The sequence below is a fragment of the Athene noctua genome, chromosome 7 (genome assembly GCF_965140245.1).
Source record: "Athene noctua chromosome 7, bAthNoc1.hap1.1, whole genome shotgun sequence".
Classification (NCBI taxonomy): domain Eukaryota; kingdom Metazoa; phylum Chordata; class Aves; order Strigiformes; family Strigidae; genus Athene; species Athene noctua.
In genome coordinates this window covers 6,592,945-6,620,814 of record NC_134043.1, presented here as the reverse complement: position 1 = coordinate 6,620,814, position 27,870 = coordinate 6,592,945, and the positions used below count along the sequence as shown (strand labels likewise).

Below are 27,870 nucleotides of genomic sequence, written 5' to 3'. Positions count from 1 at the left end.
AGATTACCTTTCCTGCAAGGTATTACATTAGCTTAAGAAGAATTTAAAATTCATAAACCAATAGCTTGGTTCAAATCAGAGATTTTTGAGACAATATTCTATAAGTACTGTAAGCAATGTGTGTTAGCATGGAGAAACTGTTAGTGAGAACTGTTATTTTTTAGTGATGTAACAGATTTATCAGCTGTTCCACCACTTACAGACCAGACAACTCTGGTGATTCTCTCCAGTGTGCAGTTCTACCCTATTGTCCTATAGAAATGAAAACAAAACAAAAAATTACAAGTATTTTGCATTTTTATGATTATATATGAGATAAATTTTCTTTGAGAAATCAAAAGCTGGATCAGATGTTCTTTCAAGGTCCCTTCCAACCTGGGGTATTCTATGATTCTGTGAAATTCTTAATCTAATAAATTATTAGCATGAGAGAATTTTCTCCTGCTTCCCAGAGGATCAGTTGGTTTGTGTGCAGCTATAGGCTGTTACTGTGTCCTTTCAGAAATGAACTAACTCTATACATGTGACATGTAATTTGGGGGGCAAAATTCACATGGTTTGGCCATGAACTGATTCTGCAAGTCCAGAGAAGTGAGTGGCACTACTTATGTAGGTATCTGTTCATCAACAACAGCAAGACATTAAGAAACTAGTCTTAAATCTGTCCTGAGCAATGATGAGTCTGTATTTTTCACCCCTATTTTTATCCCCTGCACTGTACTGTGCTTTGCATTGCTTATGAATCCTTTTTCTTCAACTCCTGCTTTGCAGTTAGTAGCAAAACTCTTGTGTTGCTTTAATAGAGCCGGGACATCAGCCCAGTATGAGTTACTTACAGTTCTAAAGGGCTTCTAAGTGCCTTTAACAAAACAGCAATCTTATCAAATTTGTGGAAACAGGGTTGGCTCTCTTTAAAAGCCGTGTGCTATTATAGCTAGATCATCAAATGAGCTTGGAAGTTTTAAGAGAAAATAATCTTGCTCTCTGTTTTGTCAATGTAAAAAACTACAGGCCCTGTATCCTCCATAGATTATTTGCTGGAGACTGAGGTGTTATTATCACTTAAAAGTCATGATGGCACAGTGATTGCTTAAGCAAAACGTGGCACATTCTTGGTAGGAGAGAAATGTAATCTGTACTTGATGTTCTGATTGAATGTAAATATTATTCATGGCATATAGCTGAGTCCTCTTCCCTAGTGGTTTTATGGCTTGGGCTTCATTGGTCTTCTATTGCTGAGCTACATCATTTCCTAAATATATCATCTGTATTGGAAGCACTTAACAAATTCTGGATTGACAGAGTATATGGATCAGTGAAGCTGGAAACCGTTTATCTTTTAAATTATCTAAACATATTCTTCCCACTGTGACCACTTTAGTTGTTATGTTTGGGTCATAGCATATACCGTACAGGCCTCTGTTGATATTTTTCTGAAATACTTAATATTTTATTAGGTATCCCCAAGGAGGAGAAAGCCATCAGAAAGACTCTCAGATTCCCCTTCCATCTTGACAAGTACGGGAGTGGATTTTCAGTGGCAATTACATACTCAAAGGGTAGGAAAGGGTCACAGTTTATTTCCAAAATGCCAGGCTGGTCCTGGCCTTGTGCGAAGATTACTGGTATACCATTTGCAAAACTGTGTCCTTCATGAGTCCAAATTTATATGGAATGTCTTTGTGTGGCATTTCAAACCCCACATTAGTTGCCATTTCATCACGTCCCCCCTGAAGGAGACATCATTACATCATAACTAGTCAGCCTGAAAAAAATGTACATTTTTTATCCTGAAATACACAAACTAGAAACACTGAAACATAGTTTATGAAAGGGATTGGAAACTTCCAACATAAATTCCGAAGATGAGTTGTGGCCAGATTTTCAATGGCCTGAGTCAGAGTTAGGAGCTGGAAGCCACGGCATTGAGATGCAATGCTTCCCGGTTTTGGAGCCCACAAGTATAGCTGAGAGCTACTACCTCACAGAGGCAAATCAGACTATTATTTACTATTTATCTGGTATTTCTGTTATGCCTTCTTTGGAAGGAGCTCAGACAATTTCAGAACTAATGACTACACCATCAAAATGTTCCTGCCTTCAGGTAAGCCTTGTAACTCATTGCATAAACCATGTCAACACTGCTTAGTTACTCATTGCAAAGCACCCTCTGAATGCTGAAAAGTGTGTTTTATCTACACCTACTGGTACATACAGATTTCGTATTTAAAAGTTCTGTGTGTTTTGTGCCTACCTTAGCAGGTTTCAAGATGTGTCTTTCAGGAACAGTGCTCAGCTCAGTCCATTAGGGTAATGCTATTCGTTTAATGGAATCACTGATGATTTACACTGGTGTAAGTGAGACTGGAATTTAGGCCTTGCTCTTTTTAATGCAAATTCATCAATTCTGTTAGATAAGAGATGAAAGGAGTCCATTATGTTCTTCATTCATGTCTTGAAGCAAAATCATTTGATTTGTTCCAGGCAGTAAGAGGTCCCTTACTCCTACAGTTAGCTCCAGAGATGAAACCTTGGGTTGGTGACCAAAGCTCTTACTGGAGTTATTTATTTTTCATGGTCAGTGATCAATGATGAGTGCTAATAATGACAGCAGTGATTTCAAAGTTAGAAGTTAAGAATGTAAAATTTAAGACTAATACGTTCCCCTGGTGTTAGACTGAGCACTATGTGTTTAAACACACACATTCTTTTAATTCAAAATATTTTCTTCTCCTTTTAAATCCACACCTTGATGTTGATTTGACAGTGGTGCAAATGAGGTCACAGAGGTCTCTCTGATGTAAAATCAAAGTGAAATCAGAAGTACGGTGCAGATACTGGAACAGTGTAAAACATAAAGTATGTAAACATAACAAATAGCCGACACATACAGAAGTATATCAAGTGCCAAATGTCTACAATACTGCAAATTAACTGCTATGGCAGGAGAGGTAGCAGTGGTGTTCAGAATGGAAAAACAGAATTTGATTACAGAGATCGTAAAATAACCCTCTCCCTTGATCTTCGGCTCCCTAAACCAGGAAAGGCAGAAAGATCTGGCTCTGAACAAACAATCTTTTATTGGTGATGGATGTGGCACTGCTTTGTCCTGTAAAATTGCTGATTTACTAATAGGAAAAAAATAAATCTTTTGTGATGACACCAACCTCTCTAACCTGCTAAAGAAAGTGCAAACAGATGGGTATCTCTGTGACTGTGAGTGATGAAACCAGCCTAGAGAAATACCAGGAGTGTCTGACGAGAACTAATATTGTAGCATGCAGTAACATCACCAGCATCCCCCATCAGGATATATTAATTTTCTTTATGCCAAGAATATGACCAATGATACTGCATGGTTTGATTTAATAGATCAGTCTCCTCTAACAAAAAGGTAACAGATATTTTATACTAATGTGAAATGTGCCCAGGGAAGCCTGGACAAATTTCAATTCCTTAGACTTTCCTCTTTATTATAATGCTAGTAGAATTAAGGGACTTTTGATCCTACTAGTAATTTAAAAAAAAAAAAAAAGTAGAATGCTTGCTTTATGGATTATGAAGGGAGTGAAATAGCTTTTTGTTTCTGATATAAGAATGTATTTTTTTAAATAATAATTTCCCTTTATATATGAAACTCCATACCAGCTCTGATACTGATAAAGTTTTTCTTTAAGACTAATCTCTTGTACTTCAAGAACAATTGCAACCACATCTGACTGATTTAAACTGGCACAAACTACTGATATAAGCCAGGTAAAACATGTGAGAATAGAATGAGGCCCTGCATTGTTGGCAGAGCAGGTAAATATAGCTCAGAAACTTATTTGTGGAGTTACATGGTTTTCAGTAAGTCAAGTACATCAAAAGATTAATATCTATCACATATCAATGCTGGGGAAATGGTACTTTGTTAATTATAAATCAAAATTGAAGGACTTTTGGGTGCAGCTCATCAAACACTGACTTAGGAAACAATTTTCTTCTGGCATATTTTTTCTCCTCAGTAGTCTACAAAGGCAGTTGGGTAATTTTTTTCATTTCTGTAGGAAAAAATACTTATCCTTTAATCCTTAAATCACAACAAGTGAGTGTAACTTCATGTCAAAAGCAGCCAATAAAAGTACAAAATAGGCATTAACAAGAGTATTTTTAGATTAAAATTACTAGCGTTGGAAAGAAGCGGCACATAATCTCAGTACCTTCACAAGCACTCTAGCAAACTGAAGAGGATTTGTTCTGTTTCATTTGAAGACTGATAGCATAAGTTACAAGGGAGAGAAGCTCTTATTCTAACAGGGAGGATTTCACAATAATCATAATCCATAACTACATAAATCTAATTGAAAGTTCATCCTTTTTTGTCTGATATCTTTTAATCATCAATGCTATACAATACATCTGCTCCAACTAGCAAAGCAAATGGGAAAGAAAGTTAAACCGATCGTTTTGGTCATAAATTAGGACACATACAGCTGCAGCAATTGTTTTCATTTCTGAATATTAAAACAACTGACTACTCTCATTTAACCCTGAGGCACAAGATTCTCATCGTTTATATTGTGATACAATTCACATGAGTGAATTTAAGGTTCTGATGGAATAAAACAAAAATAATTCTTCTTCATTCCCTCCCCAAAGTGCTCAAGCTAGTTGTATGGCCATATTTGCAGCATGAAGTCCTGGACTCAGTTTGCATATTTGAGAGGGAAAAGAAAACCAGTCCCCCAGCCTCTGATATACAGCTCACTTCTGAAAGAATCATGTATTATTCTCAGATCCTGATACTTGGGATATTTCTTAGATCTCGCCTGGAGTTCTGTATGACTGGTATGAATCACAGTAAATGGCAACTACTGTCTACACTTCCCATTTTAGAACATACACAAATTTATTTTTTAATGTTTATATAAGCACAATGTAAGCATGCCTGATTTACTGCACCAGTACCTAGAGCTGTAGACTATCTGCTCTACTCAACAGTATTTAAATGACCTTTGGGTTGTACAACGTATATCCCATTATGCCATTAACGACAAGGTGAAGCTCTGGGCAATAACAGAAATGTTAGTTTATATGCACAATGATATTTTTTTTTCTCAGTTGCTTTTACAGCCTCACCAAGTTATAGAAGAGTCAATAGCTGACTTAGTGCCCCTGACAGACTAAGTAATACTTTGCACATACTCATTGCGAGAGAAAGAAAAATGTTGGGTTTATTTTTGTGACCTTTAGATTCAGAGAACTGGCTAAAATAAATTTATAGTTCAAAGAGATAGGATGATACCTACACTAAGCAGTAAAATTGCTTCCACTTTGATAGTGTGCATTAAAATATAACACCAAGGTAACAGTCATTCATTTGGATACACAATGGGAAGTGGCGGTGGGTTTGTCAAATGTAGGAGGTTGTGGAACAATTTGACAGGTTTCAAGCCAGTCCATCTTGAGTACTTAAGAAAAAAGACTTAGAAGAAAACTGAGGAATCTGACCTAGTAACTACTGTTATTAAGGAATAAACATTGAGTTCTCTTGGCAAATCACTCTGTGCAGTGAAAAGGGGACAACCATCCATACTGTCCCTATAGAACCACACACTGAGTTATGAGAATTTCATTGAGACAGAGCAGGATTGGATAACTGATGAGTGGTTGCTATGGTATTGCCACTTTCTGCCTGAGGTCAGGACCCAGTTTTTCTTTTATCACAGCAGAAGACCTCTTCTAATGATCAGTCCTCAGAGATTAATGGGACCAACTGAGTTTCAGAGCTCCCTAAGGAAGATTATTGCTCAGGCTACGAATGATACTTTTGAAATGCTTTAATTATCTGTTGCCTTTAGTTGTTGGTATGGTTGTTCTTGCATGACACTTTGTTTCTCATCATCTTCACAGGTCACCTTGGAGAACAGATACCTTGCAGCAAAAGAATTAGGAAAGAAGGAAAGGGGAGTAATACTGGCATGTGTCATGTTCTGATCTTACTGAGGAGGAAACATGTTTTGAAATCCTGTGCCAGTGGTGTGGCAGAAATACAGATGCCGTGATTCATACTATCTAGTAAGTCCTGTTGTGAAGAATTCTCCCTAGTGGCAAATGAGGTGATTAATCTATTGAATTTTGACTGATAGAGCTAGGTATTCCTGAAATACCTGCCAGGTGTTCGTCAGGTAAGAGTGAAAGAGAAAAGCCTTCAGTGTTTGATTATAAGGTACATTGTGTTGTAATGCCATATTAGTTCATATTTTCTTACAGCCTTTGTATGCAAAACCTTTTTAAAATTCTAAAAATGAGAAAGTACCTGGTCTGGGAACTTTGGTACAGACTCGACCGTTTCCAAAAAACCCTGCTGGACACCGGCCACAGACATATCCAATGTAAGGGGGTTTCCGATCAAAACATAACACTCCAGGAAAGCATGGCCTGTGGGCACAGGTAGTAATATGGGACAGTGGTGTTGCATGGCCTAAAAAAGAAGGGAATTCAAGCATGTTTATTTTTAATTTCTCAAACCAAATTCATATGTAAAATTAAGCAGTGACTGCCTGAGCCCAGCTAAAGCTTTACAACTGCTTTTATTCTTTTCAAGTCTAATTAATGCAGAATGTTCCCAAACCTTGAGCCAAATACGAGAATGTCCTGTAGGCACAGTGTAGCAGAACAGCTGTTTCTCATTAAAGCAAGATTTATTAGTCCTCTAATTACATGTTTTCAAGTTTATTACTCAAAGTTGTTTGGTGTTTATCATGGATAGTATAGAAACTGTAATTTTCAGCATAAGTGAAAGATTAACTGAGTGAGAAACTGTATTATTTGACATCCTTCTGGTCTTTTAGAATTGGAAGGTAATCATCAAACCTCACAGCACATATACCCCATCTTTAAAAATACACTGTCAAGTACATATGTTTCTGATCTAGAAATCATCCTTAATGTGTCAAACCTCATATGACAGGAGACTACTTTAATTATCTTAGAACTACATGCAAAATTTAACACTCTGGTAGTATATAATATTTTATCACTTATGATGTCACTGAATAGCAAGTGTATATGAACTGCCTTTGAAGTATTTAATAGTGTCAAGACAGAGAACAGACGAATAAAATCTTAATGATGGTTGTAGATCTTTTTTAATTGCCTCCAGTGAGGTCTCCATCATGATTCTCAAGTATTTTCATCATTATTCTTGCACTTTACCTATGGCATTATGATGGATACCTGTAAGAGGCAAGTTCTGGTTAGGTGTTGGCTGGCCTGGTACAGATATAAAGAAAGAAGGTGAGAAAAAAAATAAATCTTTTATATATAACCCCACACAACACATATCCCCAGTCTCAATTTTTCTGCTCCGGGCTGTCACTAGAAAATCAACTAAACAATGCAACACTCATTAGGACAGGGCCAGAGTGCAGGTTAGGGAGTGCTGTAGTGCTCCGCCTCTGGGAAAAGCAACTGCCACAGTCAAGTTCATACTTTAAGAGTTGATCTTCTCTTATGCTCAAAACTCAGTCTCAATTCAGTGACTACCCATCAAATATTTAAATAAAATATCAGGGTCACTTGGCTATAGCAAGCTGACATAAGCTGTCATTCATGTCATACTTTCCATTGATCACTAAGATACGGAATGATTTTGTTCTACCTCAGAACTGATGCAATTTCTAGTTAAGCCTGACCACTCTAATTGCTATAGCTGTAACGTCTCCCTTCCATGTAAAATTTTTTAGCAGCAATCCACAGCCTGATGTATTAAGAGGTTTTTTATTTTTAACTCTGTCTATGATGTGTTATAAACAAGTTGTTTCTGTTTATTGTTAAGATGATAAAATGTATGATTTCTGGATATGTACACAGCAGCGAATGAAAACGATTTAATATCTTCATATACCTACCATGTCTATCACTTCTGTTAAAATTCTTAATTACTGGAGAATCCTTCACCTCTAAGGGTTCCAGTGGCTGCTTAACCTCAGTCTTGTTCAAGTCACCTCTACTATTGCCTTTTTCAATGCTTAAAGCTTTTTTAATATCAGCAGCAAGCACAGCTGTGAAAAGAAAGCATGGAGACAAGGCAACAAGATGTTACAGCTTAGCTGTGATTGATGATTAAAAGCAACAGTAACAGCAAATCAGATAACCTGACATAAATTTATTCTGGAAGCCAACCATCAAGCAAATAAAGGCAAATCAGGTGAGTCAGCTGCTGACGTGTAACAAAGCTTCAACACAAATATAGAAAAAATTACTAGGCCTAAACTCACTGAACTTTGCTTATCTGGGAGACATACTTAATATGCACAGGGATCTTATATTGAGTTAAGGGCACAAAGGTGGCCCAGGACCCCGTGTATTAGACAGAATTGTTACTTGGATGAAGATGCTACACTACACACTGTGCCCTGTCTGATTCCTGCCACTCCTTGAAAGCTTCTGTCTGAAACTTCATTGCACTTGTTTGTTGGCTTCAGTTAGTTTGGCTGCAAACTGTATGTGTCATATATAGATATAAAGAGGAAAATTGATTCTTGAAGACTCTAAAAAATATTGATTTCCGCATAATTTTAAGATAATATCTTGAATTAATTAGGGATTTTAAAGTCTATGTGGATAGCGTTGCAAGTTAAAAAACTATCGCCCTAGGTCTGTTGGATATTGTGTCTTCTTAATAAAGCCTAAGGCTATGACTCTTTATATATATTAAACAATGCAATGAGCTCTAGCCTACTCTAAGAGCTACAGAGTTACTTCAGTTTTCTCCTCCTTCCTCCCGGAAGCCTTTATACCTGCTTAAGCAAGGGAACTATGAGCAGGTATGTTATGTCTGTGTATCAGAACCACGAAGAATGACTTCTATCTTATTTTGGGTGGACAAGAACCCCTCAGGTTTTATCCTTCTGATAAACGTGCATTTCAGAAATAGAGAAATCTTTCTGTAATTAAAAAGAAATGCAAAGTAAGAAATTACTTTTCTGGTATATTTTAAAAAAGGACATTGTTTCCTACATCCTTCCTTCATTGGTCAAATTAGCTACAAAAATACGCATTAATGAAACAGATGCAAAATCACTTTGAAATAAGCAATGTGGCCAAATAATACAGCAAAGAAAACATTCTGTACAGACATTTGGCAATATGATTGAAGGGATATTTGGTAAATCTGGCAAAGACAGTCTTGCTGGTGCCAGGATCCTGCAGTTACAACAGTCTTTTTACATTGGATTTTCTTTTTTTCCTCTTGGGAGTCAATATGAGGAAAAACTAATATCTGCACAGTTAATATCTGTATCTTTTGCTTCTTGTATTTCTTTGGAAACACCTACAAACAAACAAACATGAAGCACTTCAAGTGTTGATTTCTTTCCTTCTGGCCAAAAAAATGTTGTTTTTGGAGAAGAATTATTATATGTATACAACTAAAACAAGCAGAGTGTGAATAGGTTGCATCCCATGCACTGGGAAGGTCTCAGCAGAGTACAAAGCCTGTTGTCCCAAAAGCAAATACTGAGCAGATGTAAAATTGTTTCTGGTCATTTCCTTCACTAGTTGGGACCTGTGGCATGACTTTATGGCAAGCATGAGCTCAGCAGCTGTGGACTCTGTCCTCTAATGAAACACACCTTGGAAACAGAGGTGAAAGGATGCAAAGGATTTACATATGGACCTTCTTCCTCTTACCCTACACCCTGCTTACACAGCATTTGCCCAAAACAAACGTAATCCTGGGCTTACTCCCTAAGTGTGTTAGTGGGAGGTATATTTAGGAGTGAAATAATGAAGAACATGGGGAACATCCTTGGAAAATTATCTAGCTAGCATCTGGAAAAGAGTTTTTGTATGCACGGGTGTTCATTGTAACCAAAATGAAACTAAACTGCAGTGAAAAATAGCAAACAGAGACCAATTTGCAATTATCTATATTAATATAACATGACAATAGTCTGCTTTGTATATTTAAAGGTCCGTACTTGAAGCAAGTGGCAAAGTACTCAATAAATAGTAGAACTGAACCCAGTTTTCCCCCCATCAATTAAAATCAATTATGCAAAACACTTACATTTGCAAGTTTTACCATTTCCCTTCATCCCACTGGGGCAAATTCCACATGCATATGATCCAAAGGTATTCATACAAGGCACTCCAGGAAAACAAATACTGTCTTCACATTCATTCCTGTCTTCCTGACAAGTAAGCCCTGTGGCAAAACAAAAGGGAGGTTAATAATCAGGAAAGATTCCCTGTTTATTCCTCAGCTGAAATGTTGAAGCAGACTAAGGCTTACTTCTCAGCTGTAAACTCATTACAGGGTACGTCATTCATGTTACAGCCAAATTCCCCACCGTCTCGCTTAAACCTGCCTTTATCACACTGTTTATTACTGTCATTATTGGCACCAGAAGTGCTGAACTTGAGACTGCTGCTCGTAGAAAACTGTGCATGTTAAATTATTTCCCCCGCATTTCACATCTTTGATGCTGCTTTTGTTGTCTCGTTTTTGTGAGATCTTTGTCATATACTGAAGAAGCCAATGAATGCCACCATTTTGTCTTTAGGATATGACGAGTTGTGTACTGACCTATTGTGCTTTTCATTTCTATGTGAACTTCACATAACTAACAGCTTACTATGAACCAGCCTGAAAGAGTTTGGCTGAAGGTAACTCTTACAAAATTATCAGATTTTGGTTTTTAAAATTTTCTATTTAAAATTAAAATTTGAAGAAACATTCTGAAAATGTCTCTGAGCCAAAGTGCTGGTGGACAGAAGATAAGCTGCTATAACATCTGAACCCAAAACAATGTGCCTTGACTATTGCTGATTTGGGAAATAGGGTTTTAAAAATCTCTTGAAGCAATTGATATTCAAATTTACAACTCTGTATGATTTAATGGATACCTATAGGGGAAGGTGACCTGAAAGTTAAAATTACTGTCTGAACAGCAAATGTAAGAGTAATCACATATAATGCTGTTAAATACTCCCTCAGGCTACAAGTATGCGTGTTGCTGCCTCTGTGCACTTGAGAAAACTTGCTTGGCTATTGTTGGTTCACTAGAATATGCAGCCCTGGTAGCAGGTCATAAACTAGCCCATAGCACTTCTATTAAGGCATGCCCTTTGTCCCTTGTAGGAATACCCAAGATTGGGACACCTTCTGCAGAGTCCAGGAACTCATTTCAAGACATATGACAAGGTACAGAAAGGCTTGTTCCTTATCAGATATCCAGCTTTATCATGAAAGGACATCTAAGGATAAAAAGATATTTTTTTTCTTAAAAAAAACCCAATTGTCACAGTGGAATGAATTACAGGATGGTAAAAACAGAGCATTATTATTCATCTCCTATAACATAATCTCTCATTGTTTCAGCATTTCAGATAGTTTCCACTACTCCTTTCAAGTTAAAATAGCATCTCCATTTAAGAAACTCAAATTGAAGTCTCGATTGATTGAACTGCCTAAAAAAGTTAGTGGCATCACCTTATCATGCCTGCTTTGTCTTGTGGAAAAAAAAAAACAGCCCTGAAAAAGCCACGTCCCTTCTCAAGCTAAGCTGTTCTGGTTTTGCATGCCTCTTGCTTCTTTCATTTAAGTTGGACATCACATAGTATTTCAGCACTTAACTTACATTTTTTCCTCCCTTGTTACATTTTGTATTGCTATTTCTATCGTATAATCAGCACATTTGTAGTATCAGGCTGCTTTTCTCTGATACTGCTTTCTGATGATGCACTGAGAAATTATTGGACATTACATTATGGAAAATATTGAATGAATTACCTTCTGATTAGATTAGTAATTATTTTCTTCCTCTGAGTATCATATAAAGACTAAACATAATATCATAAAAAATGAAGGTAGGAATGACGTTCCCAGTTTCAGTAACAACAGCCACTTCTCCCTCAGTCCCCTCTCCTCCCACTTATTACTCTATTTTGCTGAAAAGTGCTGGCTGCAAAATCTCAAAGACAAGAGAATTAGAAAAAGCAAAGGAACACCATAAGTAACAAGTTAAATTTTAAAATTCAGTCACTTGACTGATTTTTGTAACATAAAGGTGGAACTATGCAAGCACTTCACTCAGAGATTTGATTTTAAACAGTATCTGATCAATTTGGGCATAATGATAATCCAGCTGAGTCCAAGGACAAATGTTTGTGAAGTCTGAAATTTGGCTGAAGGCTGCTGAAGAAGCAGCAGAAATGGACAGAAAACTGTCTGCACCAAGAAGTGTCAGTCTGTTTGCACGACCTCCAGTGCTCTGCAACACAAAGGAGTCTCAATTCTCTTGGCACTGCTAGAATGCAAATAAAAATAATAGGAATAAAAGATCTTCAGGTTGCAAGGTTGAAACATCTGTTTCTGTGTGAGTTCTATTTCTCCATCCCTGCATGGGAAATCTGACAAGCAGATGAAGTCCTTTTATGCCTTGAGAGGAGCTGACCACCTACAGATGCAGAGGAAGACTTTTTGACTGTGTTCACATTACACTGACTCTAAAAGAACAGGCAATCTCATTTAGGGATTCTATGGTTATTACAAACCCTAAAAAAATCTTGGGGTTTTCTTCAGTTTCCTGAACAGTAAAATGAAATTATATAATAGTTCCATCTTCTTCCCCGCCCCTCAGTTTTTATTTAATCACTGGTATCTGGGGAAAGAAAGAATTGTTTTGTGACTGAAATACAGTTTTCAGGGATGAGTTCTGTTCTCAGGTGAGTGATGTTCTTGCTTTCAGTGGCCAAAAGAAGAAACAACAGGAATTCTTCTTGTTAACAATGTCAAAGAAAAAAAAAGAATGAGCTTTGAACACTCAATGAGATAAAGGTGTATAAGTCACCGCAGAAATTTAAAGTAGTAAGAATTCTGGAGTCATTTTTCTCTCAGATTTTCCAGTGGCTTCTCTCCCTGCCTTGTTCCTTTTCCTACATTACACCCTTACATTGCCTGAGACACTCCGATGCATCTGAATTGCTACTGTTGCTCCATGTGCTGCTGCTTCTCTTGCAGTGGTGATCGGGCAGCTCTCAAAAGAGTTAACTTTTTGTTTTCACTACCTGTTTACTATCATTTGTAAAGATTTGACGGCGAAGTGGTGCTGTCACCTGAGCAGTATAGCATTGCCTTCTCATTAGATTATTGATGGTTTTCTGGGGAATTGAGACATAAACACGGCATCAAGGATGAGCTTTTATTGTTGTCACAGAACCTGCCCTGAAGTAAAATCATCTACTTCCCAGCTGGTTTTCAGCTCCACTTGCTTATAATTTTTCACCTGCTATTAAAACTTTGAGATGCATTCCTATTTCACTCAGTCATTTTTTTTTTTTTTCTGTTGTTGCTTGTGTGTTAGCATTTTGGGCTGGGGAAGAACAGTGAAACCAATGCACTTTTATTTAACTTGGCAAGAATTAAGGGTACAGGAAAATCTAGTGCTTCTCTGTCCACCAAGGTGTCCTGTGCCCTTGCCTCTAGAGTCAGCTGTATGTTGCTTTCAACTGCATTATTTTGAAGTGTTGGATATTTACTGTTTATGTAAGAATGAGAACCACATTTCAGAATATGCTTCATGCAAATTTTTAAACTATGCATTGTAATTATGGCAGACTATTTTATGTGGAATAATAGAGCTTGATTTCATTCCTTCTGTGTGCGGTACCACATAAAGTGAGGGGCAGCAGTGTGAAACTTGTGAAAATCAAACAACAGGAACAGATCCACTGAAGTTATTAACTCATGGAATTATACTGCTTTTTATACATTTTAATTCACCTCCTTACAGGTAGTGAATAATTGTTCTCATTGTATATCTCCAGTGTTTACCCAAATACAGCCTAAAAGCCTCCCAATTTTCCCCGTACTCATAGAAATGTTATTTCCAGGGGGATTCAATACGTTCTGCATATGTTTGTTTGGTTTGGGGATTTTTATATTTTGATCAAACTTCCATTTTTTAAATTTATTCTGCATGCTTAGGCTTGTGTGTTCTTGCATCAGTAGAGTCTCTGGTTGCATAAACCCTTTGGATAGCAGCAGGTTTTGGCTATTTGTTAACATTACCTGGAATCATTACTGTCTAGGTGTCACAGATCTTTGAGACCATTTTTCTGAACTTCCACTTCTGAATGATTTTTATTTTTCATTTCTGCTGGAATTTTATAGTTAATGGAATCTGGACTTGCAGTCAGTCCCACATGACCTAAACAAAGAAAGTTTCATGAACTGCTGAAAGGCAGGAAGGGTACCTTGCTGCCTGCATGAGCCCATTGGGTAAAATCTGTTCATTGCTCTTTAAAATTGAGTTTCTTCCATATATGCACAATATAAGCAGTAATAATTATGTTCATTTGATGTTACCTCTACCTGACTTTTCAAACCTATAGCACTGCACAGCAGCCTACATTATGGGTTTCATGAATTCATTCATGCTTCCATATGTGAATAGGGTTTCTGACAGGTTCAAGGACCAAAATCTGAGCTCAGCTTAAGGTGGTTTTTTGTACTCTGCTTTTGAATAGTTATGATCTAAGAGACGTTCTAACACAGTTTCTGTCTTCCCCTTTCATTTGTGGGAGACTAATTTGACTCTGACAAGAACGGAGAGTAATACAATGTCTTATCTTTGCAATGACTGTACAGTGACCTGAGCGAGTGGGTGTTGTTTTAACCGGCCCTTTGCAAAGTTAAGCAAGAGTCAGGTTTAGAAATCTTGTTCAAGTCCTCTATGTTCAGATTTGCCTTGTATCTCCTGAAGAACTAAGACGTAAATGAAAAGACAACTTATGTGAAGCTCCAGGAGCAGGTGTGTTTAGGCCAATGTGAAAATCCATTACGTTGGAAGCAAGTGGTGTAACGAGCAGTTGGAGGATGGGTCCCAGCTTGGAGGAACTGGTCGGCACTCTGCGAGACCCAACAGCAACTCAGCTCAGCCAAACTTCAGAAGCTCAATGCAGCAGAGTCTCATGGCTGCCTCTGCTGGTTCCAGTCCGCATGTGCTGTCACAAGTGCTTTTTCATATGTGTCAGTCATCCACAGGCATCATGAGTGCAGTGAAGCTGAATATAAATTCCATGAGAGGTACATGTGTGTTCTCACCTATGTTATCTACGAGATGCTTCCCTTTCTCCTTGCACTTCAGGTCTTTACACCATTTTTGTTTGCACCATACATCTTACATCCACCTCTTTGGCATCACTGCATTTCATTCTCCAACTTCTTCTCTTTGTGCTTTTCATTCTGCTTTTCTAGAAAAATATTTTTTTGTTGCAGTGATCACCCTTCTTCCCTTCATCTCTTAAAATCATATTGTGGCCATCTCTGAACAGTTTAAAAGGTTAGATATTGTTCCATTAACATATTTATCAACCGAATGGGTTTGTGGTTTTCTAATGCTAAAATTTAATGAAGATTCAAGTGGGATTAGAGGACAACTTATTTTTGCATATTTTCCATATCTATTTCTCCTTCCTTGACCTAGAAAATCATTCATTCCCAGTTTATTCTTTAATTTAATTTAGTCAAGTCCTGTGGAGTGTAAAAGTATCCTGGATCTCTGTGCCTATTCTCTTCCACTCCGTCTTCTCCTAGTTCATCTCATGGATGGACATATCCATGGGAAATAAGCAGGTGAAAACTGAGATCAGAGAGGTTCATAACCTCCTTGAGTGATTATTTCAGGACCACTGGGCTTTGGGTCATTTTTCCTTCCTTGAGCACAGATAATTAGATAGCTGGTTTTGCACATTTTCTGTCTATCTAAAGCTAAGTCGCGGGAGTAGAAGAGGGGGCTTATGTAAGTCCATTTGACAGATGCTTGTTGTCATGCTGCACTCAAAAAACCCTGTAGCACAATATATTTCTAGTTAAATCAGAGATGGAAACTGTTACCTCCCAAACCAGGGGGACATTTACAGAAGTAGCTATCCTCACTGTCCACACATGTTCCGCTGCCACAGGGGTTTGATTTGCAGTCATTAATATCTTCCTGGCAAAATTCTCCATCGAATCCATTTGGACATAAGCACAGGTATTCACCAAGGCCTGGAGGGAATTTAATATTGGTAACACATGTTCCACCATTGAGGCAGCTGCAGGGTTTCACTCCAACCTGAGGAAGGCAAAAGGGACTTGTGGTAAGATTCTGCTGAATAATCACAGCTGAGAGGCACGTTGTTACCTTTTAGGAAGGGATAGTGCAAACATGTTATCTACTATTATGAAAACTTATTTTTAACCGATTTTCTTTGTCTAGATAAATGGCCTCATACACAGCATGCTTATTTATTTGACTGAAAGCTTGTCTTTAAAGGGATTTTTTTTCATAATTTAGGTGCACATTCTAACTTAGTGTAAGAAAAAAAACCCCTGTTATCTATAACAGCAGTTTTTACGTAGTATCTGAGGGCAGAATTTGTTCCTTATTCTTCAAAGAATAAAATGAAAAACTGTGGCATTCTTTACCTGGTCTCTCTCTTCAGGGAAGAGAGGTCCACAGTTGTATTTTATGTATGTACAAGAGCATTTCAACAGATCCAGACTTCTGTATCATCTCACCTAGTTAAACATAGGTCTAGTTTTGAGACGTTTCCATTACAACTGTATCTAGGCTCCAGTTTCCCCTTTGCTGTGTGGATTCAGCAGATTGGTACATTTGATGATAGCGGTTTGACTGCATTAAAACAGGAATCTTTAGGCATAAAAATCTTTTCTTCACAAAACTGTTCCTATGTCAAGAGTCTGCATCCCACTTTATTAACTCATCCTATCACAGGATTAATGTTAGGCTATACAACAAAGACAAAGCAATGCACAAGCTCTGCCAAGGAACTTAAAGTGTGGAGTAATGACATAAGAGCAAGACATCCTCTAAAAATATCATTGAGAATGAGTTATAATCTCCCTTTTATAGCTAAAACTTGGTCTTTTATGTTATATGCTTTTCTCTACAATCCAAATGCGGAATGTGAATTTTAAAGCAGATTAATGAACCATTAAAAGGCTCTGCAAGAGTGTTCTTTCAGACAGCAATCAATAGCACTCTCTTGTTCCTGGTATATATAGTTTCTGTATTCTCAGAGATATTTATTCCATTAATTGATCATTATTGCTGTGCTGGATAATATACACTTACGAGGAAATAGCTGAAGTCTTAGTTTTCAAGACACTAACATATTATTAGCTATAATGACAATTGCACCAAAACAATGACATGATAAACGGGTTTGTTTTGTTTTTCCTTTAAAGTGTTCGTTTTCTTACCTCAATAGAGTATCTGCTCTGTGCATTGCATTCATCCGACACAGTGAATTCAAAGGTCTGCATTTCTTCTGAATCAACTTTCCAGATAAGAAGGCCAGCAGGAGAGAGCCTGGCATCCTGTGGCCCAGCCTCTAAGATGAATAGCACGGCTGACCCTTCCGGATCCACTGCTATTAACTGGTAAACAAAATTCTCACCAATAAATGTCAGCAGCTGGCTGGAGGGGGCCTGGAACACAGGAGGCAGGTTGTCTAAACAGCAAAAATGAAATCATGATTACATAAATTTCAGTTTCTCCCATGTAAATATTCACAGCACGGTCATTGTAGGAGTGCTCTCAAAGAAAAAGGTACAGAACATACCCTGAGACTAACAGAGGAAACGATTTAGATGTTAGAGGCAGCAAATGGCTCTACCAGAAAGTACATTTTTTCCTCCTATTTTTTTAATGCCCCATAAAGAAATTTTTTCCCATACTGAACATGTGTCAACTGATACATGGGAGATCAGACATGACTTTTATGACCTCCCACTAGTCCCTCAGTACTTACTAAAACTTTAATTAATTGTATTTCTAATACTTACATATATATATTTTTTATTATATATATATATATCTACCACTCTATCCATTTAAATATAAGTAAACTAAATCTCAAAATGATGAATGACAAATTAATTCTGTGGGCAACTCAGGGTGAAAAAAAAAAAAAAAGGTGTAGCTCTTCCACTGAGTAGACTCTTCTACCTTTACACATGAGTAGCAATTGAGCCTGAGCAGTCTGACTGATTTCAGTTTGACAGTTCATCAGGAGTAAAGGTCTTTTCAGTGCCAGTAAAGTTATATCAGTCATAGAATCATAGAATGGTTTGGGTTGGAAGGGACCTTTTAAAGATCATCTAGTTCCAACCCCTTGCCATGGGCAGGGCCACCTTCCACTAGCCCAGGTTGCCCAAAGCCCCGTCCAACCTGGCCTTGGACACTGCCAGGGAGGGGGCAGCCACAGCTTCTCTGGGAAACCTGTGCCAGGGCCTCACCCCCCTCACAGGGGAGAATTTCTTCTTTACATCTAATTTAACTCTACCCTCTTTTAGTTTAAAACCATTACCCCTCATCCTATCCCAACACCCCCTGATCAAGAGTCCCTCCCCATCTTTCTGTAGCCCTTTTTAAGTCCTGGGAGGCCACTCTAAGGTCTCCCTGGAGCCTTCTCTTCTCCAGCTGAACCCCCCAACTCTCCCAGCCTGTCCTCACAGGGGGTGCTCCAGCTCCTGAGCATCTTCATGGCCTCTGGACCCACTCGAGCAGGTCCGTGTCCTTCTGCTGTTGGTGCCCCCAGAGCTGGACACAGCACTACATGGGGGGTCTCACGAGAGTGGAGTAGCCAGGGAGAATCCCCCCCCCTTGCCCTGCTGCCCACACTGCTCTGGGTGCAGCCCAGGACACGGTTGGCTTTCTGGGCTATGAGTGCACATTGCTGGTTCAGTTTTCCATTCACTGATACCCCCAAGTCCTCCTCAGGGCTGCTCTCAATCCCCTCATGGCCCAGCCTGTATCTGTGCTGGGGATTGCCCCGACCCATGGGCAGGACCTTGCCCTTGGCCTTGTTGAACTCCATGAGGTTTGCACGGTGCCACCTCTCCAGCCTGTCCAGGTCCCTCTGGATGGCTCATCCCTTCCCTCCAGCGTGTCGACAGCACCACACAGCTCGGTGTCATCAGCAAACTTGCTGAGGGTGCACTCGGCTCTCAGTGATGCTGAGGTTCTCTATCCCCACTGACAGTAGTGCATATCATGTCACCATGGCATTGTTATTTCTAGTGTTGTTGTTTACATTCAGTATTTCCTTAATGAAGATAAAAGCCTAATTGTACAAAGTTATTTTACAGTATTTACAAATGCTACCTTGAAGATACTTTAAATATAAAGAGGCAAAGAAGACAAGATAAAGAACTACATTTTATATTTAGAAACAGGGAAAAGTAAGATTGGATGAGTACCCTGAGGTGACAGCAGCTCTGTGCAGGGTCAGGAATTTTGTCTCCAGGTTCTAAGCCTCCTCAGTCTCAAGTCATCTTTTCTCTTTAACAATTAGTACAAACTGACATATATCGATATTTAAAGGAATCTTCCCACAGTGTAATTTGACCATAGTCATATTTAACTTAAAGTACATTTCTAACGCCAAGGATTAATTTCAAATCATGCTCTAAAACTATAAACTCTATATATGTTCTATATACATATATATAAGGACTGCATGTGTCCTTGCATTATGCTTGTGGGAAGTCATCATTAGGAGTTTTTTGAGGTGCATATCCTTTTATCAAGCTCTGCTTTCCATAACGTGTCTCATATCATGCAATTATTTAAATGTGTTTCTTCACTCATTGCTGCTGTGCTATCAGAGCTTTCTAAACTGCTTGTCCAGCAGATTGTCCTGGCATAACTCTTGAAAGCTTCCATCTATTAATTTACCTTTTATTTCCCAAAACACTTAAACCATGGAGCCCATAAAAGTTGTGCCCAAAGTAATCAATGAAATATTGATGCTGGGTATGCATTTACAGATAAACACAAAGGTGTTAACTGGATGGAGGGTAATGAGAAGTTGTAGGCACAAAATAACATAAAATCAGATGTTCTGAAAGTACTTTGTGAATAAGAGTGTTTCTAATTCCACAGAGATCTCCTTGCCATTCAGTGAATATATATATACATTCCCAATTATTGCAGAACTTTTAAAAAGGTTTTCACAATTTTGAAAACAAGTCTGACAAACACTTTCTTTTCAATATTTTTAAATTTTGGAATTATTGAAAAGTGAATCATGATCTGTTTCAGTTTTCCCAAATCACTTTTAGCTTTATAAATTCCAAAACAAATGCAGTTTTTCTATTTTAAGCCCTTTTCTGAATTTTAAAATCAAATGTCTCAGTATTAGTAATGCACCTGTCTATGTAACAGTCAGGATCAGCTTATCCCTAGAGAAGCTACTGCTGTTGGCAACACAATGGAAGGACAGAAAGGAGGCAAGGTTTGCGAGTCACAGATAATATCTCTCATTAGACTAAACAATATCCCTGGGGGAAAAAAACACAGCTTTCAGGTGTACATGATCGTGTTCTGGTCTAGCTTACTCGTAGGCATTTTAACTACTCATCCAAGTAATATTCAATGGGATTTTTAGTTGGCCAACACTTGGGATGGATCTGCCTACACTTCTGATGGAGAGCTTAAAATTCCTAAAGCTGGAATTTTTAGGACATAAACTAGAGATGAGATTCAAAGTGGCTATCCTGGAACTAAAAGGACTCATGAACAACTCTCTCCCTTCCTAGTGTGTTCTTGCTTCCAAAATTGATTTCAGACAACTTTTGACTTCTGTAATTGTTGAAAACTGTTGGGTCCTTTCTGGTCCTTGTCAAGGGCCTTTCTGTCACCTTTGAGAAGAGTGTGTCTCCTTATTGCTGTCCTCATCTGTATCTCCACTGGAGTTGTGCACTCCAGCCACTCTGATAGAGCTCTTGTCCTTTCTGCTGGCATACCTTGCACTCTCTAGGAGCCTCTCTCCCTGAGCATCCCCAGCTGTTCCCCAAGGACAAGAGCAATCTTCCTCTCCTTCCAGAAGGGTCCTGCTAAAGGTCACCCTAAAGGAATATAAAGCTGCAAACAAAGCAAACTGGTCCTGTCACTCACATACCTTTCTGTAATTTGTGTTTACAGAACCTAAAAGTACAGAGAAGCTCTTTTTAGAATCAACATATGAATTTACATAAAAGCAGCAATATAATCTTTATATCGACCAGATGCAAATGTGCTCATGTAAGTGGGGAGATGCGCTGTGAGGATAATGCTGCTAGAAACATGGATTATCTGTAAAGTATGTGGTAAGTAATGGCTGCTGTTTACACTGGGGATGTAGCCATGAAAAAGCTATGATTAAGTCCTCAGGATTCAGGAGGTGCTTCAAAAGTCAGCCCTCTCCATCATCCCTGCCACGACGGGTGGCAGAATGAGCCTTTGGGTTCTGCAGCAATGAAGGTAATGAGTGCCTGATCCCTGTCACTTAGACTCCCTGCCAAGCCAAGGTCTTTTGTGTGGCATTTCATAGAATTTGGCTCAGGGAAAGGAAACAATTCTTCCAGGTACCCAAAATATATACTAGCGTTTTAAAACCAGTATTTCCCCCCCCCAATTGTTCCCTTAAAGATTTGTACCTGCAAGATGATGACAGAGGTATTCAGGGTCTGTCACCTTTAGCTGACAGACTTGGGCACTGCATGGGGCACTGGTATATCAAAATTTCATTTTCAGGTGCTATTTTGTTTTTTCAGCCAGAACAAGATATATGCCCAGATGCATATTGCATGCAGTGGAGTGCTGTTCTCTTCTGATCAGTCTGCATTTCTGCTGCACCCCATTATTTCCACTGCAAACTGTCCATGTGCACTATGCAGGACAGATTCATGTTAGACAAATGAACAATGTATTTCATAGACTGGGTCATAAATTCCCTGACAAGTGCTTCTAAATCTTAGAAAAAACTGTCTTACTTTCATTAATAGACCAGGTGAACTTAGAAATGTCAGGTTCACAGAGAAGACAAGGACTGGTAGGGCTTGACTCTCCTTCACCATAGCAAAGTCCATCTATATTACAGGTATTTTCCTGCCAAAAAAAGAAATAAAAATGGATGGGAGGTAGAGGCAAGGTAAAAAGAAATAAGAAAGGCAAGAAATTAGCAGTTAATAATTTCTGGAGATAAGCACAAACTCACTTGTCTCCTGGAATAATAATAGTAAATAATAGTATCAATTTAAATACTGGTACCTTCTTCCTGACATGGAGAAAACAAGACATGTAAGTTTTCCTGTTTCGGTTTTTGATCCTTGTAACTTTGAATGTTTTATCTTAGGCAACATATGATGTTGCTTGTCAGATATGAATGCAACACAATGTGATACTTTTTTTTTTTTTTTTTCACTTCCATACTTGATCATTATTCCCAGCTCTGACTACCGATATGATGATTATTAGGTAACGCTCAAAAGTGAGCTCCATGAGACTAACAAAAACTGAGACTGGATAAAAGCTCCATTTGAAATTTTGGAATCCTCTTCTGCTAACAATTATTTCTGGATGTGCTGCATAAAAATATGAAAAAACAATGATATAAAAGGAGAATAAAGCAGTGCATTAGATTTTAGGCTTCCATGAGAGAGTTGTAAGCAACAGCTGACCTCATGGATGGAGCCTAGGTCGGGCAGAACTTCCCAGCAGAAGTTCATGTGGAGCACTATGGGCACAGCAGCCTTTGAGGCTGACCTGGTCCTCTCCTAATTAGGGTGGCCACCAGGGCCAGGGACGTCCTGTGGCTTCCACATGGGCTGGAGACACTTGGGTTGTCTCAGCAGCAAACACAGGGATATAATTAACAGATATAATTAAACATCTACGCCACGGGAAGGTCCTGTGGCGGTTATGCCTTCTGCTTGTAGCCTGTGTTGGGGCACACCTGCAGATGGGAGTTTATCTGACATTGCAGGTTCTCAGCAAAACATGGGAACACGGGAGATGTCACTGCTACAGTGGGACAACAGGAGGGAGATGCTACCAGGACCAAAGAAAATTTTGTTTTTTCTTTCTTTGGATACTGGCCTTGCGGTTTCTACCTGCTGCTTTATTAGTTTCTCAAACTTATTTTGCAAAGTATAGTAGTCAATATTTTAAATAATACCACTTTAAGAGTAATGAGTAAGGTAGAGAAACAAAAAGTACTCTCGTAATTCCCCTGACATGATAGAACGTGACAGATCTTCAACATTAAAATCTGGATGTTAATTAGATTTTATTACATTGTTGTTTTCAAGGGTTTGATGTTCTAATGAAAAAGATGCTTTATTCTGATGTGATAGTGTGGTACAGAATGAGGTCCATAAAAGAACACAGAATGTGAAATGGCCTGATATAAAATGTCCCCTAATTGAAACACCTTTTCTGAAAGCAATTTAGGTATTACAAAGTAATGTTATAAGAGGGGTAATTAGAATGTGGTCTGATGAAATTGGAAGTCTAGTTCAAATAGGCCCTTGAAGCATTTTAGGATAGAAATTATTATAATCCCTAGAGAACACCAGCATATTGAGAAAACATACATATTTCTAAGTTTCAAAAATGTAAGAATAAGGAAAGTCTTTGGCAAAAAAACCCTAACCTAGCTTTAGTTGGGATGGTTCTGACAGAATTATTTTAATCTGAAGTTTAAGTGGTTCTGTCCTCATTTGGGCCTATAAAGTAATTTCTATTCACTGATTTGTTTGAAAAAAATGTGAACTTTAATTTTATTTTGGTAACTGGTATGTTCTTGCAATCAGTGCAAGTTTGAAAACTATATTTTCTTATTTGTGTTAATGAGAACAGTGAGGCACATAAGTTAAGATTTACCTTAATCTTCATTGTATAAAAATGAAGACTGGTGGTCTCCTACTCATTTATACTTAGATCAGGGTAGGAAAGCAGTTTGAGCACATTCAAATATCCCACCCAATATCCTCCAGAAGTTTCAGTGAAGCCCCAATAAAAAAATTAAAGTTGTCTAACACAGCTCTCTAGAAAATCAGAGCAGGGAAGCTCTTTTTTAATGAATTGGGGATGTTACACTAATCAGTCCACAGGAAAACAGAGGGTTATAGTGCTCTCCAGGCAGTTCTTAGCATGTTGGCAGTTTAAAATGCAACATGAGACTTTTGCTTACAGTTTTGAAACTGTCAAAGTGCTATATGTTCGTATTTAGCAGTGTTTAATGTAAGCAGGAATGTTTTATGTTCTCTCAAGGGTGGTTTCACATGACAAAAGCTGTATAACATGCATTTTAGTATACTTTTTGCTACTGTGGAAAATGGATGTAGGAATTATATACCTTACAGTTAGAGTGCCCTCACCAAACAGTCTAGCAGAGGTAAAAGAGCAGAGACACTTCAAGGGTGAAGTTAAGCTGCCTTTCAGCGGACACTCGTCAGTCTTAGTTACTTCCATTAACAGCTGCAAAGTGTAAATATTGTCAGCCATGGTCTTTCTGGAAGTGTCTGTCTGAGAAAGGTCCATCATAAAGCATGCTCTACCCCATGTAAATACAAAAAAAAAAAAAAAATCATGACAGGAAATTGTGAAAGAGAGAAAAGTGTTAGGCTGTGCAGCTGACCTACCAAATAGATTTTCCTTTTCTAAAGCAGTTATTACAAACAGTACATCGAAGGGAGGGAGAGGGCTAAGGAAGAGATGAATGATCCATATTAAACCTTTACGATCTTTAAATTACCTTTAATTTACAAAGTCCGGTTGGATGGAATTGGCAGGCCTGGCAGACTGCATCGTACAGGGTCAGCACTCTGGAATTACTGTACTGGAAGCCGTCGTTAGTGATCTAAATGATACAAAAATCATCCTTATAAGTAATAATGTTCCATATGGAGACTGTCAGCTCATTTTGGAGCATATACTGTTGCCCCCTTGAACTGGATGCTTGCCAGCAAGATAAATTAAACCACTTGTGAGTGGCTTTACTGCAAGCTAACAAATTGCTTAATGCTCCAAACTGGAAACTATTCATTAATAACCAAAAGATCTTTTGGCTCAGCTGGCATTCAAATTTTCTGATTGCTGTTAGGTTTTTCCTGAGGGTGTTTTTTCAATACCTTTATGGAAACTGTACTCAAGTACTACAAGGGTGTCTTTCCGGGGAAATTAAGATTTTTGGCTGAAGTTCAGGAACACATTCTTACTAATGGCAAATCCCTAAGTAAACTCCTTGGGGATTAAAAAAAAAAAGAAAAAACAACAACCAACCAACCAAACAAAAAACAAAAAACACATATTATATGGTTATTTTAAATTAATCTTAAAAAAAAGTGCTAGGGTGGATAATATCAGAGAGCAACAGTCCCATTTCCATAGCAAGGTACTTTAGAACGGTCACCTCCTGTCCCAGCTCACAATTTCCTGTACATGTAGGTAATTTAAAGAGCCTTAATTTAGCATTTTCCATAAATGAATGCTTACACAATAGGAAAGGGTTAAATAAGTTTGTATTTTAAATTTTCTACAATAAAAATCAAAAGTTACCAGACTGGTGTGGAAAGGGTTGGCTTTTGAGGAAGCATTGTAATACTTCTTGAGAGGTGAGAATGTTAAAGATCCCCCCAAAACACTCCTGAAAGCCATGCTGTAAACACTGATGAACACCAGCAGGAAAGCAAAGCCCTTTCTGTCAGATATTTTTTAAAGTTTTGGGTTCTCATAGTCAAACTAAAGCTGCTGTTTAGCAGATCTAACAAGGCCTTTGCTCTGAATCGGTCAGGTACCCCTCTGTCTTCTTAGTATAAAAACAACTCCCAAGCCCTCCTCCATCTCTCCTGTGACTCCAAAGCTGAAACATCCTCAGGTCCTTTACAAAGGATTTCTACAAGGTCAAGAGTATAAAGTTTTTTGGTCAATTAATAAACTATTTCAGTTCGTAGAAAGAATGTATGTTAAATAGAACAAAGAAGTACTGATAGTAAAAATTACTTCAATAGTTTTAATGAAAAGCACCAATTATCATAAGTTCACTAACAATGATTTGAAAGCTCATGGAATATAATACTCCCACAATATCACATGTGATGGTTCTCAGCTCAAAATGCACTGCGAGCTAAGAACATTTGTTTCTGCAGAAACCAACACAAGAGGTAAACAAGCAGTATTCATGGGTGTGAAATTGTGGAAGAGAAACAACTTCTTTGCACTAAGTTAAATTGGTCCAAAACATCAGTAAAATTCATTGGTCCAGTAAAACTCCTTAGGATTTTAAGGAAATGCTCTAAGGAAAACCATAATTTTTTTCCTGGGCATCATATTTGGTTGAGATATTAGACTATTGTGTGTTATACTGAAGGTAAAAACTCTTCTAAAAGAAATAAAGAACTTATCCTGCAGTTTGAGGAGAGAAAAAATAAAGCAGGCAACCCCCCTCAAGACCTGCTTTTCTCTGAAAGACAGTGCTTATTGAAAGCAAGATTTCCATTAAGAATATATTATTCCTAATGCAATTTACATTTCATTTCATTCCTTTACCAGAGCAGCCAGTGTTGTCTCAATACCAGTTCACTAATAATGGGTGAAGAAATGGGTAGACAGGGAAAGATATAAAAAGCTATAAAATTACACTAATTGTTCTATCTGAAGTGAGCATTGTGAGTGAAATGCAAGTCTTGATTTTTTTTAGTCTGTTTTTTTTCTACTTTCTATTATAAACATCCATTTTGATGTCTGTTTAGAATTGGATTGTTTTATCACTATTTTAATTGTTTTTCCATTAGTTACCTTAGTGATGTGGAACAAATACTTCAATGAGACCTAAGCTGAGCAAACCTCTCTTCAAATTCCGTTGGCCCTTAAAAGCCAAACACACGGTCAGAGTTGTGCCTTGATTGCTTGGACATACGTATCATCTGCAAGGAAAGAGTTTCTTCTTCTGGGTAAGCAGTCAGGACAATCAAGAAGTCTGTCACTTCTGCCTGAAGTATTTCATTCATCACGAAACAATCTTGGCTATTTGTATCACTCAATCTACATACAATTTGACTTGTACAAATGTTTGTAAATGAAAAATGAAAGCTGTAAAAACTTGCTGAATTCAAATTTGGTTTCTGCCTCCGTGACTTTTTAACAAATATTTTTTCTGCAAATACAGGTGATGTTAATGAATTGAGGATAAGTGAGAGACCTGCTTCCCAAATTAGGTAAGTGCCTGCCAGGCTCTTTCACCTCTTCACCCAGGCATCTGTGTGGACAGGCCAAGTCATCTGCTGCCCAAGTAAGAGTTTGTATTTTGATATCTAAACTAATTATACCAAAAGCCCCATGTACTTTGCTATCTACCTTCAGCAGCATGTCATGGAAAGAATGAGCAAAATCTGAAACATGAATACAAGAACAGATAAAACGATAGAGCACTGAGAAGATATTGTCAAGCCCCCATTCCCCCAACACTGGTAGTGAAAAAAGCTTATATGAAACTTTGCTGATTCCTCTGTAACTTGATCTGGGGGAGAGATTCTGAAAATGTTGAACAGTGATATTTCCAGAAAGGATTGTTTTGAGGTTTTGTTCTGAAAAATCTTTTACCTACATTTTAAAAAGTATCTATTAGCATAACACAGAAGATCAATGTTGCAGTAAGTCTTATCAGGAATTTTCCGGAGCACAGATTTTTTGAACATCTGTGGAATTAGTTTCAAATCATTTTTTATCTTGAAAAGCTTCATCGTTTTGTTCTCTGTGGCACTGTGTAAGGCCAGCTGCCTTTGAAACTGAGCGCTGAGCTCTGCCTTCCCAATTCCATCAGCAAAAAGATCCACAGGAGAACTAGGATTCGCATGAGGACTGAGATGATTTAATTGTGCATTCGCTGCATAACCATCAACCTGGTTTTTCTGCAGGGTTTGAAGGAGAGGAAAAGGGCAGAAGGCTCACAGGTGCAGAGGTTTTCTTGAACTTAAGTGCAAGGAAAGAGACATTCTATATCTGTTTTGAGGGGAAGAAATGAGAAAAGTTGTACAGACCTCCT

At 38.1% G+C, this 27,870-nt stretch overlaps 1 protein-coding gene across 1 annotated transcript in view; it reads right to left on the bottom strand.

The window, feature by feature from the left end:
- The window catches only part of LOC141962534 (von Willebrand factor D and EGF domain-containing protein-like), a 185,895-nt gene that overhangs the window by 54,678 nt on the left and 103,347 nt on the right, over positions 1-27,870 (bottom strand). Inside the window, exons 14-20 of the mRNA XM_074910812.1 lie at positions 24,583-24,687; positions 21,818-21,932; positions 17,261-17,511; positions 15,890-16,109; positions 10,058-10,195; positions 7,896-8,048; positions 6,302-6,466 (exon numbers count right to left, since the gene is read on the bottom strand). Of these exons, the coding sequence (XP_074766913.1) occupies positions 6,302-6,466; positions 7,896-8,048; positions 10,058-10,195; positions 15,890-16,109; positions 17,261-17,511; positions 21,818-21,932; positions 24,583-24,687 (1,147 nt within the window). The remainder of the gene's footprint in view (positions 1-6,301; positions 6,467-7,895; positions 8,049-10,057; positions 10,196-15,889; positions 16,110-17,260; positions 17,512-21,817; positions 21,933-24,582; positions 24,688-27,870) is intronic.